We start from the raw sequence: 16,111 nt of genomic DNA on the forward strand, positions 1-16,111 counted from the left end.
CCCACTGCTTGTTTTTGTAAATAAAGTTTTATTGGAGCACAGTCAGTGCCTATTCATTTATTATTATGCATGGTTGCTTTCATGCATGGCGGTGGACTAGTTGCTTCAGAAATCATCTGGCTTACAAAACCTACAATGTTTACCATTTGACTCTTCATAGGACAGGTTTGCTGATTTCTGCTTGAGAGTAAGGTTGATAGCAGCCAGGCAGGCTAGGCATGTAATGTTATGATGGGAGAGGCTACCTGTATTGATTTTAGTTGAGACCAAATATTACTGGGGATTTCTGGGTATGAGAGTAGAGACCGGGAGTCAGCTGTCCTGTAGTTAACACTGGGCTAGAATTCTGTGCCTCAGAAGACTGTTCATCAAGCAACAACTGTGCTTCAGAGAAATTGCCTAGGCTACCATAAAGATGGTTTTTGCACATATCTACCGAGGGAATGGGAACGATGGCTTCATTTTCTTGCTTCCAGGAAAAAAAAGTGAAGCAGGTTTGGCTTTGTGCTTTCTAACTTTGGGAAGTGTTTCTGAACCCTTAGCTAAACAGAAAGCGGTGACTTTTGGAGAAACTACTTAGTTAGGAAACAATAGGGCATCTACTGACTCCGTTTTTTCACTTCTTCAGCCAGATCTGTGCTTTCTGCTGGTGTCTGGCCGGACAGGGAGTCCCGTGGGCCGACCCGTGAAGTACAACATCGTGGGAGTGGGGGATCTGATTGGTCCTCAGGTTTATGTCACCACAAATGGGGCTGTCTACATCCTGTTTGGCTTTGGTAAGAAGCAAAGCTAGTTTTGCTGCCATTCCCCATCTGTGTGTGTGTGGTAGGCCTCCCTTTTGAGACAGAGTGAAAGCTCGGGAATTGCTGACCCCAGCCCTTTTGCCACCTCCTGTCCCAGGGGCCTCTCGGTCTCCCCCACCGATGGCTGGTTATTAACTCTGCTTTCCCCGGCTGCCTTCTCCAAAGAGAATACTCTTTGTCTAGCATTTCCTTCATCCCTTACCCACTCCGTGTTTGACCAGTCTGGGTGGGCTCTGTGAGACGCATCTTTTTTTTTTAAAGATTTTTATCTAGGGACGCCTGGGTGGCTCAGTCGGTTAAGCGGCTGCCTTCGGCCCAGGTCATGATCCCAGGGTCCTGGGATTGAGTCCCACATTGGGCTCCTTGCTTAGCAGGGAGCCTGCTTCTCCCTCTCTCTCCCTCTGCTTGTGCTCTGTGAAATAAATAAAATCTTAAAAAAAAAAAAAGATTTTATCTCTTAATTTGACAGAGAGAGAGTACAAGCAGGGGGAGCCTCGGAGAGGGAGAAGCAGGCTCCCCACTGAGCAGGGAGCCCGATGTGGGGCTCGATCCCAGAACCCTGGGATCATGACCTGAGCCGAAGGCAGACGCTTAACTGACTGAGCGACCCAGGGGCCCCTGTGAGACCCATCTGATCAGGCTCTGTGTCTCTCGCTCAGATCCTCACCCTGGGAGAGTTCTAGTAAATTCAGCTTCTCAGTGTTGGTTCTTCCTGTGGTGCTAGGAAATATCCAAGCTGTCGCCCTGCGGGACATTTTTGTTCAGGCCCAAAATCGAGACAGCTTACCACCTTCTCTGCAGATAGAAGAGCCAGAATGGGAGAAACGAAGATCCATCAACCTGTCTGAGCTCATTGACATTTACAGGTAGGGCAGATGTCTGACCTTGTCACAGTTCAGTCTCCTGAGATCTCACGAGCTATGGAGTCTCCGCATTTGAATTGGGCCAGTGAATAAGGGGCAGAGGTTTGGGGGGAAACAGTGCTAGCCTTAATATACCATCTTCCTATCTGGTGAGTTAGAGACGTTCTTTTCTTGGTAACATAAGGTGCTGATGGCTATGTGTTGGTGATCATGATTTGTGATCACTCTGCACGTAGACTGCAAAGAAGGGTATTTACTGCAAAGAAGGATATTTGTTTAGTGTTCTGAGTCAGAGCGGGGCAGGCTGAGATGGGGAGACCTTCAGGCAGGGAGAGAGATTTAGGTAAAAAAACCTGCCTGTAAAACTGAAGTATCTGCCCTGCTCTTTTTCTGTGTTTTTCTCTTAGTTGAAGAATCATTTTGGCAGGAGCAAGGCTAGCATCCATGAAATCTTATTTTTTATTCTTGTTTATTTCTTAATCAAAAGCATGTCGTTTGTCACATGCAGTGGATTTTATCCATTTAACCTCAGGCCTGGGTAGTGATTGTCTTCATTCTCTTCTATCAGAAATTTCAGATCATTTTCTAGCATTTTCTCAGGCAGTATCACATTGTTTCAGTGAATTGGGCAGGTGTTAAATCGAATGGTCCCAGTTGTCCAGAAAAAGAAATAATTCGATGCAGTGTAGACCATGAGTTGCTGTGCAAGCTTAGTGACAGTCTCAGGCCTCCTTTCCAGGTCTCCGTCTGCCTTCCCTGACATTATCCTTGGCTCTGTTACCTTCCCCAGAGTATCCAGCGTGAGAGATCTGGCTCTGCAGCCCTTCCCCTGGGAGTTCCTTTTGAACTTGCATGAATTTTCTAGGGATTCTTGCTTTCTAAAATGAGATTCAACTGGAACGACAGAGTGCCCCCCTCGATAAGATAACGGTGGAACATGAATACAAGAGTATATAGAAACACGTACCCCGAGAGAAAGAGCCCCAACTTGTGGGTCCAGAATCTCATCCAAGCTGGAGACTAACCATTCGGTCTTGTTTAATTCAGCGATGGTGTTGAGCTACTCCAGATGGTGAAGGCACCTGATTCCAACAGCAGCAACCTCCTGATTACAACCAGACAAGGCCTCATCCTGCTTCGGGGGCAAAATCTTACACCTTCCTGGACACTGAGCCTGCAAGGCCTGCACAGGTTTGCTGTGTGCTCCTCCTATGGGTTGCTCTTTTGATCTGCTTTCCCACGTTTAAAAATTGCCCAGAACAATTGCCTGATATCTGGGGTGGTGCTGGAGAGGGAGAAAGAAGTCATTGTTTTCCTCTCCTTCTGCTTCCCTACTGATCACTTACTTTGTTCTCCTTTGCAGCCAGCCTACTTCTGGGTATTTCACTGATGATCAGACCTTAGACTTCCTTCTCCAGATACAGGATGGAGTTGGGATGAAAAAGGTAAAACTTTGGGACTCAAATCTATTAAAACATCTAGAAAGTGTATTTGTTGTGTCCAGCCATATACGCTAGGCACTGTGAGAAATAAGAACCTGAAATATGGTCCCTTCCTTCAGAGAACTCAAAGTCTAGCTGTTGGATAAAATGAAAACTCACAGGTTAGTGCTAAAATCTGTAGCATTGGAAGCTTTTCCAGCTAACCTCCTTCCTGTACGTGAATTCCCTCTTCTGAATTCTTAACTTACAGTTTGGCACTAGGAACCTTCTGAAGTCTCTTGGTGGGGAAAGGTAGGCATAAATAAACTTAGTACTTCAGTACGTATCTTCCTAAGATTTCAGAGAAGGCGGGATATCTGGGGTGGCTGAATTGTTATGGAAGATTTAACAAAGGAGGGAAAGATGATGAGCAGGACCTCAAAAGTTGAATTATATTAATATGAGGAGGGGTTCCTGTTGGGTCAGGAACACCGACACCAGAATGCCCAGAGACAATAGTATGGCATGTTCTAGGGACACTGAATAGGTCTTTCTGATTTTACATGAGGTTGCATATTGTGAAGATATAATGATTGGTTAGGCAGTTTTCATTATTTTTTTAAAGATTTATTTATTTTAGAGAGAGAGAGTGTGCGCGTTCACGCACGAGCAGGGGGAGGGGTAGAGGGAGAGGGGGCGGGAGACTCTCAAGCACACTCCGTGCCCAGTGAGGAGCTGACGCAGGGCTTGATCTCACCACCCTGAGATCATGACCTGAGCCGAAATCAAGAGTTGGGACTTGATCCCAGGACCCTGAGCCAAGGGCAGATGCTTAACCAACTGAGCCACCCAGGTGTCCCTAAATTTTCTTATGTATTTATTTTATTTTATTTTTAAAAGATTTTATTTATTTGTCAGAGAGAGAGCAAACAAGCAGGGGGAGAGGCAGGCAGAGGGAGAAGCAGACTTCCCACTGAGCAGGGAGCCCGATGCGGGTCTTGATCCCAGGACCCTGGGATCATGACCTGAGCCAAAGGCAGACGCTTAACCGACTGAGCCACTCAGGCGTCCCTAAAATTTCTTTTTTATAATTAACCTAGCTTTTTGGTTTATCTTCACTATAAAATATGTATTTATATTATTGCATCCTGTTCTCTGGGAGCCAACTCAACACTTAATCATTGCCTCTAATGTCTGCCAAGTCCTGTGCCAGATGCACAGATAATGTCTCTGGAGACATAGCATTAATGAAGACAAGGCCCCGGTCTCGTATAGTTCGTAGTCACTGGGGTGCCTGTATGCATACACAGCTCTGCCAGGTCTTGGTGAGTGCTGTAACGGAGGTCCGCACAAGGCCACGGGGCATGGGGAGCAGATATAGTGAAGGGAGTCAAGAGGTGCTTCATGTTGGCTGTGGGCTAGATGTTCACATCATGAAAGCAGAGAAGTGGTTTGCTGGGTCCGTGTATAAGGAGAGGCTGAGGGGCATTTCTGCCAGGGAGATCCGAGATCCAAGTGAGCTCAGCTGATGGAAGGCCCTGAAAAGCAGGGCTGCAGCATTTAGGTGACGTTTTGGAGGCAGTAGGGTTGTTTGGTCATGAGTGGAGGACAGAGCTGATGATAAAGGCATCACTTCAGGGAGAGTCTTCCAGCAGTGCTGGGTAGGAAAGAAGCAATGTCTGATTGTGTTTCAAAAGAATTTCAGGTAGAGATTGGAATTTTCATTGGCATTCCCAGCAGGATTAAGGGAGAAGGGTATACATATATGTGTAGCTTGATTAAGAGATGAGAGGCTGAGGGTTTGGACCTGGAATTTAATCCTGGCTCCACTGCTTATCGGCGGCCTTGGGCAAATTACATAATCTCACCTAACTGCGGATTCTATGTCTGTAAAGTGGGGGTGATAATATTACCTGTCTTCATAGGGTTATTATGACAGTTAAATAATGTGTGTGACTGGATACAGTTTTTTAGTGTGATGTGTCAAGACTTTTCTCTCAAACTACCAAAGGGAATCTTGAACTGCTGGCTTCGGGGAGTCTATCTCTCCAGGTCTGAGCATGGACACAGGAGGGCCGGACCGAGGGGCTGGAAGAGTAAGGAAGTGGTTGTTGACAGGGGTGCAGGCCTTCTACTTACCCAAGAACAGACACCGAGGAGAGGGGCCGTTAAGACAGGGGCTGGGGGTGGGCGGGAGTTTCTTGTGGATTTGGGCCAAGGAGAGGCTCTAAAACGATGAGGTGCGAGGTATTTGGGGGTGAAAAGGAGATAGAAGTGTGGCCAGGGTTTATGAGCTCAGTGCCCTTCATTATCCTGTGAGAGATGCTACAGAGGAATATATTTTCTCTTAGTTTATTTGTTTGCCTGTCTCAGTGCGCTCTTTTGAATTTGAGACCAGCCTGGGGCTGAGCCCCGTGTGTGTGACACCCAGGAGTCGAACCCATAAAGCCTGCAGCACAGCACCTTGCACAGGCATCCACTCAGTCGCCGTCCCCTCGGTGGGCGCTGTGGTCGTGGGAGGGAGGGAGCGGGCAGGCGGCGCTGCTGTGGGCCTCTCGTTACGGCGCCTCCCCTCCAAAGGGCTGCTCTCTCTGGAGGAGGACTGCCGCAGACACCGAACGGTCTTGAGTTCCATCCTGTCCCCGAGCGGCCATTCCGTCATCTGCAGAATGAGAGGAGGATTGGTTGCTTTATACTGTCCCCGTCCCACTCAAGGATTTAGCAGACCTTTAAACTCTACTAAATGGGGACAAGGGCTACAGAAAACCAGGTCTGGTCCCTCATCGCTGTTTAATGCTCTCTGCATGCCCAGTTTGTTCACATGTAGTAAGCTCAACCTGTTAATATATGTGGTTTTTCATTCTTTTGTGTGTTTTCTTGACCTGCTTCCTTTTTTTTGAGAGGGAGTGGGGGGAGGGGCAGAAGGAGAGGGAGCAGGGGGAGAGGCAGAAGGAGAGGGAGAGAGAGAATCTTGAGCAGGCTCCGTGCCTGGTGCAGAGCCCGCCGTGGGGCTCCATCTCACAACCCTGAGATCAAGATCTGAGGCGAAATCAAGAGCCGGTTGCTGAACGACTGAGCCCCCCAGGCGTCCCAGCCTGCTGCCTTTCTGAAGGTGGGCTGTACTCACTGTCTTCTCTCTCGCAGATGATGGTGGTGGATGGGGACTCAGGCTCCATTACCTGGAGTTACAGTGTTCCCTGTCACATGAAAGAGACGCCAACCACCTCAGCAGTTACTTCGGACCAGAAGTCTGTCTTCCTCTTCTGGGCTGAAGGGATGTCAGCTGCATCTTCCAATTCTGTGAGTGAGCCTGGCGGGCGTGGGGTGGGGGTCGTTTTGTCACTTGGTGAGATGACAGCCGCTCTGCGGGGCTGCCTGGGTCTGGAGGGGTTAGTGGAGAAGCCACGCGTCCAAGTGGGTGTGGGTACAGCACAGCAGCACCCGAGTGCGCAAGGCTGAACCTGCTTCCTCCTGAGCTCCGCTTGCTCTGGCCTTGCCTTTCAGCCAAGCACTGTGAAAGCTGACAGCAGACCCTGGCTACAGCCGCCAACACTGGGAGGCTAGATGAAGCATAAGTCCTCTCAAGACGCTAGGTCCAAATTTCCAGATGATTCACATGTGCTATAGTCAAAGAGAAGTAACTGTGACTCATCTGGAATGGGCAGAGGAGGTTTCATGGTGGGTGAGGCTGGGCTTCGAGGTGAATAAACTGAGTCTGCAGAAGCGGTGTGGGGCAGGGATGGCCAGGCAGCTGGAGAGGACGATGACAGGGCTGAGGCTGAGGGTTCACCTGGGGGAATAATAGGAGAGAAGGTCCGATGCCCAGAAGGCAGATTTTCAAAAGTCTTAAATGCTATTCTGCAGTATTTTAATGGGGTTGATGAGGCAGGGTACCACCTAGAATAGGTGCCTGGGAGTTTTCGGTAAGATCCACCCTGAGTTGGTTCAATGAAACATATCTTTTTTTTAAAGATTTTATTTATTTATTTGAGATAGAGAGCGAGCAGACAAGAAAGAGAGGGAGAGTGCACAAGAGGGGGGAGGGGCAGAGGGAGAGGGAGAAGGAGAAGCAGGCTCCCCGCAGAGCAGGGGGCCCGATGTGGGACTCAATCCCAGGACCCCTGAGCTGAAGGCAGACGCTTAACCGACTGAGCCACCCAGGTGCCCCTCAGTGAAACCTATCTTGACCAGCACCTGCTCTGTGCCAGGCACTGCGTTCTCTGTAGGGACCTAAGGATAGACTGGAAACAGTGCTGGTGCTCTAGCAGAGAAGGCAGACGGTCCCTGGATGCTGGGGGGACCCGGAAGGATGAAGAATCCTGAATTCATCAACCGTGCACTCTTGGACAAAAGTTGGCCACCTAACTTTTCTGAGCCCCGTGCTCTTTATCCATCAATGGAGATGCTAACATATTCCCTCATTTTGAGGATCAGATTTACTCAAAATCTCGATTATAGTCCTAACTCTGCCCTGCCCTAACATGTGCCCACGGATAGTTTACCTGACATGTTAACTTCTGGTTTCCTCACTTAATAAAATGAGGGGATTAGAAGAGGTGACTCTCCAATGTAAGTATCTATAAATCACCACAAAACACAGGCATGTTACAGATGCTGTAACTGAAGCACAAATAAGAAGTTTAGGTGGAAGCACAAAGGGAGGGGTACTTTGTCGGGTGCAATTGGGGAGCTTTTCGTAAAAGGGGCAGCATTCAGATGTGGGATCTAAGGACGAGGGTTGTTTTCACACGTGGAAATGGGCTCCAGAGAATGGTTAGACAGTCTCGGGGAAGTAGGGTTGGCAGAGGTTAGAGAGATCAGAGGTTACAGTCAGACATTCCTGAAGCTCGGCCAGGCAGGTGAATAATGGAAGAGGCTGGAAAAGGCAGATTTGGGTTAAATGTTGTAAGGCCTTGGCTTTCAGGCTAAGGAATTTGGGCTCCATTCCCTGGGCAGTGAGGAGGGAGTTTGGCTCTTTGCTTGTCATGTGGACAGAGTCAGAAGTCAGTCCTGTCAGGTTTGGGATCCTGAGGGTACGGGGAAAATGCCCTCTTGTGCTTCGTGGCATGTGGTGGGAGTGTGGCTGCAAGCGTCCCGCCTGTGTTTCTCCTCACTTCGTGGACTTCTTATGCTAAGAAAATGGGATTCCCGTTTCCTCCACTAGTGGGGTCCAGGATGGTCCCGGGGTGGGGGAGGTACTCGGGGAGCTCGGTAGAGCAGTCACTTACTAACCCGTGCGTGGCTGGGCTGCACACATGTGTGAGAGCCGAACGTCCTCCCTGCACCGGGGTCAGGCTGGTGGAGGCAGTTCCAGTGGGTATTTCTTCTGCTGTTGGGACTCTGGAGACTGCCACTTGGAATTGGAATTTTTGTTGTATAATTAATGATTTGCTTCTGTCTGGACAGTTTTCTCTTTGTTTCAGGAACTGAGAAGATTTTTGCGCTTTTAGCTTGATACTTGCAATTGGCTTTCATATCCAGTGAGAGATGTCTTTTCATGTATGCATTTTGTGTCCATGAAGCCTCACCACGAAGCAAGAGATGACCCAGTGTTCTGATACTCCCACAGGCAGAAGGCTTGGATCCCACCCCCTACCCACCCAGGGCATGCACATTTCCATTCTTTTTTTCTTCTCATAAGGGAGAAGGCGTTTTCTACCCTAGTGGTTTGACGAAGTTAGTGATTAGTCTGTTTTGAGCTCTCTGAAATATGTCTTTTGTATATGGGAGTTTCTCTCAAACGCATGCTTGTAGTTGGGGTCAGATCATAGCATCTGAGAGGAATGAGTAATCACCACGGTCTCCTCTGCCCTTTTCATCGGAGGCCTGTCACATGTGGGAACGCAGAGTTACCTACGTTCTTCCCTCTTGCTTCTCATTGTCAGGATGTCATCCCAGGAACTGGGCCACCCAGCCTTCACCACCTTTACCTCCTGCATCCAGCATTCCCCTCTATCCTTCTGGATCTGGCCAACGCCACGGGCACGGTGACGGCTTCCGAGGGTGAGTCCCAGTGCCGGTAGGGGCTGCGTACGGATGAGGGGAGAAGGTGTGCTGGCTGTGCGTGAGCATACCCTTGTCTCACCGAGGGACGGACGTGTGCCTTCGAACAGCAGCGGGGGGTGGGGACGTTGAGCCCCTCCCGTGCGTCCTACAGAATCCTCTGACCAGATCTGAGCGAGTTGTTTTTCAGTATTAGCATAAAACATTATTCAGTGGGCATTGAAGAGTGGTAATTAGGAATTGAGACCCTTTTTATTACAACACCCGTGTTAAGCACAGTAAGTGCTGGCGAGGCCGATAGCTTCTGTGACCGTGTACGGACAGTCTGGGAAGTCTCAGAAGTTCTAGTCCACTGTGCTCGCTTTTCTGCCCTGTTGTCACCACAGTTGACATATCCTCGTTTCCTGATTTGGGGCTTTCTCAGAAACAGCTTCAGAAAAGGAAAGGTCTAAAGACCGAGGGGAATGTGCTGCTTGGCCGGCATCCTGTCATTCCCCACTGTGCACCCGCTGTCTAGCTCGGTGCCAGGCATTTATTAGGTGCTCAATAAACTTCGTGTCTGAATTAATGAGGAGTAAATGAATGAAAGAAGCTAGTTGCTGAGTCAAGCCACTCTCCTGTTAGCAGAAATTTTCTGTCCTCGTTAATTGCTCTTGTTTTTGTCCTTCCTCAGTTGGAATTAACGACCTCTGGAAAGATGCCTTTTATGTTACCAGGACAACGGGGCCAAGCTCCGAAGGCCATCCAGCAGCCCTGGTGGTCAGCAAGCTTAGTCTACGGTGGGCGCTGATGGAAGGCCAGGTGGTGCAGCTTGAGGACACCACCCCCAAAATCGGCCGTGGGGAGCTGCGAAGATTCCTCTCTAGGATAAAGTTTGTTGATCCTCCCCACCAGGTGAATCTCTTCTGAAAGATATATTTGATTACTACTATGCGTTTGGGGCAAAGGCTACCAACCCCAGCTTTGTTCTCTAGAAAGCAGCGGGGAGTAGGAGCCTTTTTGATTAGCTGGGTGTCAAGAACCAGTTGTTCAAGAGCAGCTCTATTTTCTTAGGGTGCTTTATGACCATTCAGAAATGGTACTCAGTTGTTTTTAGCTGGGAATGGTACCATCGCCCTTAGGGGACACTTGGAAATGTGGGGTCATGGTGTCTATTATCTCAGTGACTGAGGGGGTGGATATGACCGGTATTTTCTGGGGCGGGGGGGCGCTAGAGATGCTAACATCGTGCAACATTTGTGAAAGTTACATACTCCAAAGGATTATCTTGCTCAAAATGCTAACCTCCCAGCCCTCAAATACTATGGTCTAGTTCAATGTTCAAGAGTTTGTCATGGAGAAAACAAACTTCCTGGATCTTTCTGGAAGGACTTACGAACTATCGGGGCTAGACAAAAGGACAGAAGAGTAGAGAAATAGCCTGACCTTTGGGTTTCCTCCATTTCTCTGTCATGAAAAGAATGAAAGTCGCTGATACCTGCACTCTTTCCCCTAGATATAGTCTGAGGAATCTTCCATCTCAGAAGAAGTGAAGAGAGTGGTACCGTCTCTCTCCCAGCAGCGTCACGTCAGTTCTTTGGAGAGAAGGAAGACTTCAACCTCATTTCACCGGCTCTGCGTGATTGTCACAAAGCACTTCGAGGGCGCGTTGGAGTTCTCGGATGACAGCACGATCCGTTTGGCTGGGGTATCTGACCTACCTTTACAGTCCCTGCATTAGCCCCTGCTAGGCACTCCACGGATAGTTTGGAAATGTGACTCTTACCGTTTATTTTTTGTGTGTCTAATTTATAAACTCCTGCTGGGAGATTCCGGTGAGGTTCTTCCCTGGAACACTTTGTTTTGCGTTATGCCACCTGTGTGTGTGTGTTGGTGTTGGGATGACATAGTTGCTCGATCTGCTCTAAGCTCCAGGGGCCCAGTTTCTTGTCCTTCTGAGATAACACTTGGCTTGTTTGAGACTTAGGACTTCCAGTGCCCTGCCTCTGTTCACGGCCACTGGTCCTTTCCCTCCGTGTTCTCTCACCGCCCGTACCTTGGCTTCTTCCCACACTAGCGGCAGGGAGACACAGACAGTGGGAGGCTGAGGGAGCCATCCTTGCATTCCCATCTTTTATCTTCCATAGCCTCCCGCCTCCCGAACTTTCCATCTCTACATACTCGGTGACCATGAGCACCACCACATTCCTGTCAGAAGGGGAGCAAGAGCATCAGAGTTTGTGAGCAGCCTCTGCGTGGTCCGTGTGGCATTTCGGGGTCCTGATTGGCCCGGCCAGCATGGCCTTTTCCCCGCAGTAACTTCTGAAGCGCTCGTGTGCGCGCTGCCCTGGCTCTGTGAAGTCAGGAACCATTCAGCCAGGTAGCTTGTCCCGGCCTCATCTCCACTTTGCTCTCTTGGTCTCCTAGCATCTCCTGTGGGCCGTCCTCCATCCTGCCTCTCAGTTGCCCTCTTTTATTCAGAGGTATTTTTGCTTTGCTTGCATGAGAGCAAAGCTGTTTCTGGATTTTTATTCTTGCTCCTTGAGTCCCGTAAGCAGCCATTTTGCCTGCACATCTCCTTCCTTGTAGAGCCTTGGAAAACACGGTATTTTGAGAAAATTCCTTTGTAAATACTCTTTTATAATTGGTTGAGTTCTTTAGAATTATTTCCAATGCTTGCTTCTCCCTTCTTCCATAAATGTTGCTTCTGTTAAGTTCTCTCCTAAACTTCTAGGTCATTGTTTATATAGCAGAAAATCCCACGTTAGCTGGTGGAGAACTGCTTTTCTTCTTGAATAATTTTGATAGGTCATACCCGAGTGCAACTCAGGTTCTGTCTTTACTTGGGCCTGTATCTTTTTAGCTTGTTTTAGTAAAGGGAGTCCAGAAAAATTTAGAGATTACAGAAATTTAGGGATCCCAGATTTGAAGGGATATGTATTATTTGCCCAATGGTAGGCATTGTGACATAACGTATTGGTAGCAATAGCAGATTGGCCTGCCAGGTTTCTGGGCACCCCCTTGCCTTAAGACCCTGAAAGCAAATTTGGTTTCAACACTTTGTAACTTTGTAAACTTGGGGGAACAATTAGAGGATACCCAAGAGAATAGGGATGATTTTAGATTCACTTCTAGAGTTTGAATCTGCTTGGGTAGAAGAGCCTAGGATCTTGCTTAGCCTAGTAGAGGACTCTAAGGACTAATTTATAGTTGACTGAAGAGCTAAAACTTGACTTGTGGTCCTGTGGCCCAGGCTGAGCCATCTACATCTCACCCTCGTTCTTCACCATGTTGAGGCTTTCTGGGAAAGCCACTTTAGGTAGAGGAGTAAAATGCAAAGTCGTTTACCAAGGGCCTGGTCTTGCGGGGGGGGGGGGGGGGATCTTTTTGGGTAGAAGATGGTGTCTATACCGGGTGAGTCCCAGAAATAAGAGGAAGCTAGAAGAGCATCAGTCCCTAAATTCTTCATGGTGTGTTTACAAACTAACTTAACATAGATTGTTTTGACTCTCAGAAGTTTGAATCCATTTTTGCCAGACACAGGACAGGCTCTAGGTTTCCCCTCCCTCCTGCAGCCAGGGTAGAGGGTTGGAATGGTGGCCGAGGACTGCGGAAGCTTCATCTGTCCAGCGTGGGTGCTAGCCTGTCAGGCGTGTCCCGGCACTCCCTTCTCCTGGTAGGCACCCACCCAGCCGGACCTCTAAGATAGGAAGAGCTCCTTCCTTCCCCCACTCAAGCAAGGCCAGTGTGACTGCCACTTAGGGATAGCAGTGACTCGTGCAGGTATAAGGATCTTCCTTCTCCCAAGCTCTCCTCCTTGCTATCCTGATAGCCCCTTCCACCTAGACAGCATCCCCCCAACCCCCAGATGCTGTCTACTCCCCCTCCCAGTCGGGTGTGCCGATACCAACCCCCTTGAATGTGAATTGCTACTTTTATTGTCCATCCTACAGAAGAGCCAGCTGGTATATTGTCAGGAAGCACTATTTAAAATGTGAATTGTTGGAGAACAAATAAATACTATGTATAGGAAACACACTTGTGTGTCATTCTCATTCTTCTTAGCCATCGCCATGGTTTGTTTTCCCTTATGGAAAAGAGGAAGAACAGGTGGGTGGGTGAGTTGGGGATCCAGAGGGGAGTGTATGCTGTGGCCTTGTTCATTGTGGAAGTGTCCCTTACCATAAATCCCCTATGAATAACTACAGTGGACCATTTCTGGAAGTGGACCTGTCCCTGCATGCTGTGGGGGCCTTCTCGTGTATACTAGTCCCCTGGTGGCTTCTAGATTAATATTTAAACTTCCATTGGGTCCCTACCACGTGGGTGTGGGACACTGTAATAGGCAGTGTGGAGGACATCTGTCCTACATGCCCAAGGTCCCAGGAGGGCCTCTTTGTCTTCCATTCTATGACTTCTAGGAAAAGTCAAGTGCACCAGGGAAGGCTGAGCCACCATGGATGACTGTTGAGTTGCCCGCCTGCATTCCTCCAAATCCCAGCTAGAGGGCCAGATGGAGAAGCCCCTAAAGGGCAGGAACTGGATTCTACTTCTCTTTTTCGTCTCCGCTGCTGAGCCCGGAACCTGGCACCTAACAAGCCATCAGTAAAGGAGAGGGGGTGATTCTGAACATGGGAGAGGGGGGTGGTGAAACGAGACATGGGAAGGGAAGGAAAGCGCTGGGAAGGAGGCGGGGCAGTGGTGCCCTGGCATGCACCCCTTTGGACCTGCACTTTAGATATGCTTGTCCCGAACCTGTGAAAACCATGCTCAAGAGACAGACTCTGGCTTCAGTACGTGTTGATAGCAAATGAACATGGAAGGTTGGGTTCCGCCTGCCCTCTAAACCTGACTACTTCTAACACAGTTCTTCCTCTACGGATGACCCAGCCATCTCTTCCTTTAGCCTCTGGCTGGGTTCGTGCTGAAATCCCTTGTGGTGTAGGCCTGAGTAGAAGTCAGCTCCTTCAGTGACTGAGCGGACGGGCTGAGGGTGGTGCTGGTGGTAGGTGGTCAGAGGACGCCCCGTGGGGGCTGCACAGGACGGCTGCTCAAGGAAGCACTGGTGGTGGTGCGGCGGGCAACTCAGCTTGCCTTTGAAGCTCCTACTGTGCTTGCACTTGAACTCCAGCACCAGCTGGGTGTATGTGTTGAAGGTGGTGACCGCTGACGCCATGCAGCCGGTGAAGGAAAGCCAGGCCGTGCTAGGGATGAACAACAAAAAAATGGGACAGTCAGAATCTGACCTACGTCCAGGTTTGAGAGAAAAATACGATCGCTTCCTGCTGGTAAACTAGGCTGATGCCCCTTAGGGATTCAGGGACCGGCGCGTGTTCCCTTCCGCCGTGCTGTGGGGAAAGCACTGTGGGCCAGAGGCCTGAATTTGGTCTGGCTTAGTAGGATATGTTCTGAATGTTTTGCAGTCAAAGAGAATGACTCTTGTAGTGTTGCAAGTCAGACTAGGAGTTTAGCAGACTGGTTTTCACTGGATTGATTAGCTGTCAGCACTGTGCTCTTTCATTCCTGGTGTGCCTTTTCTATATACATAGAACACGCGCGCACACACATACAATTTTCTGGACTACGGTTTCCCCACCTGCGGTTACCCTTGTGATCTCCCAAGATTCACAGACCGATAGCTCAGCTGTATAGAGTGGACGTAGCCCAGTGCAGCACCCCACACCCACCCAACACACACACACACACACACACACACACACACACAAACACACACACACCCTGCCCAAGATTTTCCTTCACTCAGATCAGATGCTAGGAGTGATCATTCCTCTTCCATCTTCTTCTGTTGTGAGGTTTTTTAGCTATCTTAGGGGCCACAAAGTTGAGCCTCTGCATGTCATTCGTTCAGGCAACACTCACTACAAACCTGGAGGTATTATACGTTGTACCAGCAGAATTTGCCTCTTGGGAAAACAGTGCAGTTCTTGGCTTACGGGAGTTTAAAATGGATGGAAGAGAAGCTGGAGATTTAAGAGAAGCTGGATGGATTCAACAAAGAAAATACAAAACAAAACAAACCACCAGGGAACTATATCAAACGCATTCCTAAAAACTTGGAAAGTCAACCCCTAAATCTCCCCATGATTCTGGGAAGCCCAGGAAACAGGAAGTTGTGTGAGGTTAGTGAGGAATTTCATGAGGTCAGGTGATGGGTAAAGCCAGGCCACACGCTGGCGCTGCGTGTTCCTATCTGCTGCCCCTGACAGACTCAGCCGACTCAGGCTGGGGATGCTTCGGCTGGGAGCGGGGTAGCCTGAGCTCTGCACGTGTCATGTCAACAACGGCTTACAGACAGACAAAAGGTGCAAAACCGTGTGTCTGGAACATAAGCTCTGGGGGCTGGTTTTGGAATAGCCCAAAGACGCCCGAATCCAATAGCACATGTTCTATCATGAGACAAGGGGATAGGATCTCCTAACAGACATGGATAGGCTTCCAGATTGCCTCCGTCAGCATGGAAACTGGAGCCCAGCGCCGTGTGTTTCCAGCGCTGGTAAAGTACTTCACACTGACTCCAGACCGTAATGCAGGCCCAAGGTGGCATGTGCGCAGTGAACAGAGCATGTTCCTCAGGGCAGGAAGGGAGGAACTCTTAAAACAGAGGGGATATTTGCTTCGAATGTGTTTGTCATGGTTGCTGCTTCTCTCTTCTTAAGAGAAATCAAAAATAACTGACCCCTTAGTTCTTTAAGGGTTAGGGAATGACTGGTAGGGGAGGTTTTATTTCTCACACAGTGGGATGGAATAAGAGCAGAACTAGGAAGAAGTGACTCTGTTATAGGAGAAGAGTCAGCCATTCACAGGGGATGGAATTCCAACCAAATCTCAAGGCTAATTCTTCATTTCTCGGTCCTTCAATACCTTGAATCATAAAATGTATAAAATACAGAGCATCGGCGCCTGAGTGGCTTAGTCGTTGGGCATCTGCCTTCGGCTCAGGTCATGATCCCAGGGTCCTGGGATAGAGCCCCACATCGGGCTCCCTGCTCGGCGGGAAGCCTGCTTCTCCCTCTCCCCCCCC

At 49.1% G+C, this 16,111-nt stretch overlaps 2 protein-coding genes across 3 annotated transcripts in view; one reads left to right on the top strand and one right to left on the bottom strand.

Moving 5' to 3' along the window:
- FAM234B (family with sequence similarity 234 member B) overlaps positions 1–13,101 on the top strand; it is a 34,449-nt gene extending 21,348 nt beyond the window's left edge. The window contains exons 6-13 of one of the 2 annotated variants that reach the window (XM_032391720.1): positions 629–776; positions 1,528–1,669; positions 2,714–2,857; positions 3,030–3,111; positions 6,232–6,387; positions 8,973–9,090; positions 9,764–9,984; positions 10,586–13,101. In XM_032391720.1, coding sequence (XP_032247611.1) covers positions 629–776; positions 1,528–1,669; positions 2,714–2,857; positions 3,030–3,111; positions 6,232–6,387; positions 8,973–9,090; positions 9,764–9,984; positions 10,586–10,591 — 1,017 coding nt within the window. In that variant the 3' untranslated portion in view covers positions 10,592–13,101. Of the gene's footprint in view, positions 1–628; positions 777–1,527; positions 1,670–2,713; positions 2,858–3,029; positions 3,112–6,231; positions 6,388–8,972; positions 9,091–9,763; positions 9,985–10,585 lie in introns of those variants that run through there. The other variant, XM_032391721.1, reaches the window with a different exon arrangement.
- Positions 13,102–13,863: 762 nt separating this feature from the next.
- The window catches only part of GSG1 (germ cell associated 1), a 6,152-nt gene continuing 3,904 nt past the window's right edge, over positions 13,864–16,111 (bottom strand). Inside the window, exon 5 of the mRNA XM_032391749.1 lies at positions 13,864–14,273. Coding sequence (XP_032247640.1) covers positions 13,928–14,273 — 346 coding nt within the window. The 3' untranslated portion in view covers positions 13,864–13,927. The remainder of the gene's footprint in view (positions 14,274–16,111) is intronic.

Source organism: Phoca vitulina, unplaced genomic scaffold, assembly GCF_004348235.1.
Source record: "Phoca vitulina isolate PV1807 unplaced genomic scaffold, GSC_HSeal_1.0 scaffold64, whole genome shotgun sequence".
Taxonomy (NCBI): Eukaryota; Metazoa; Chordata; class Mammalia; order Carnivora; family Phocidae; genus Phoca; species Phoca vitulina.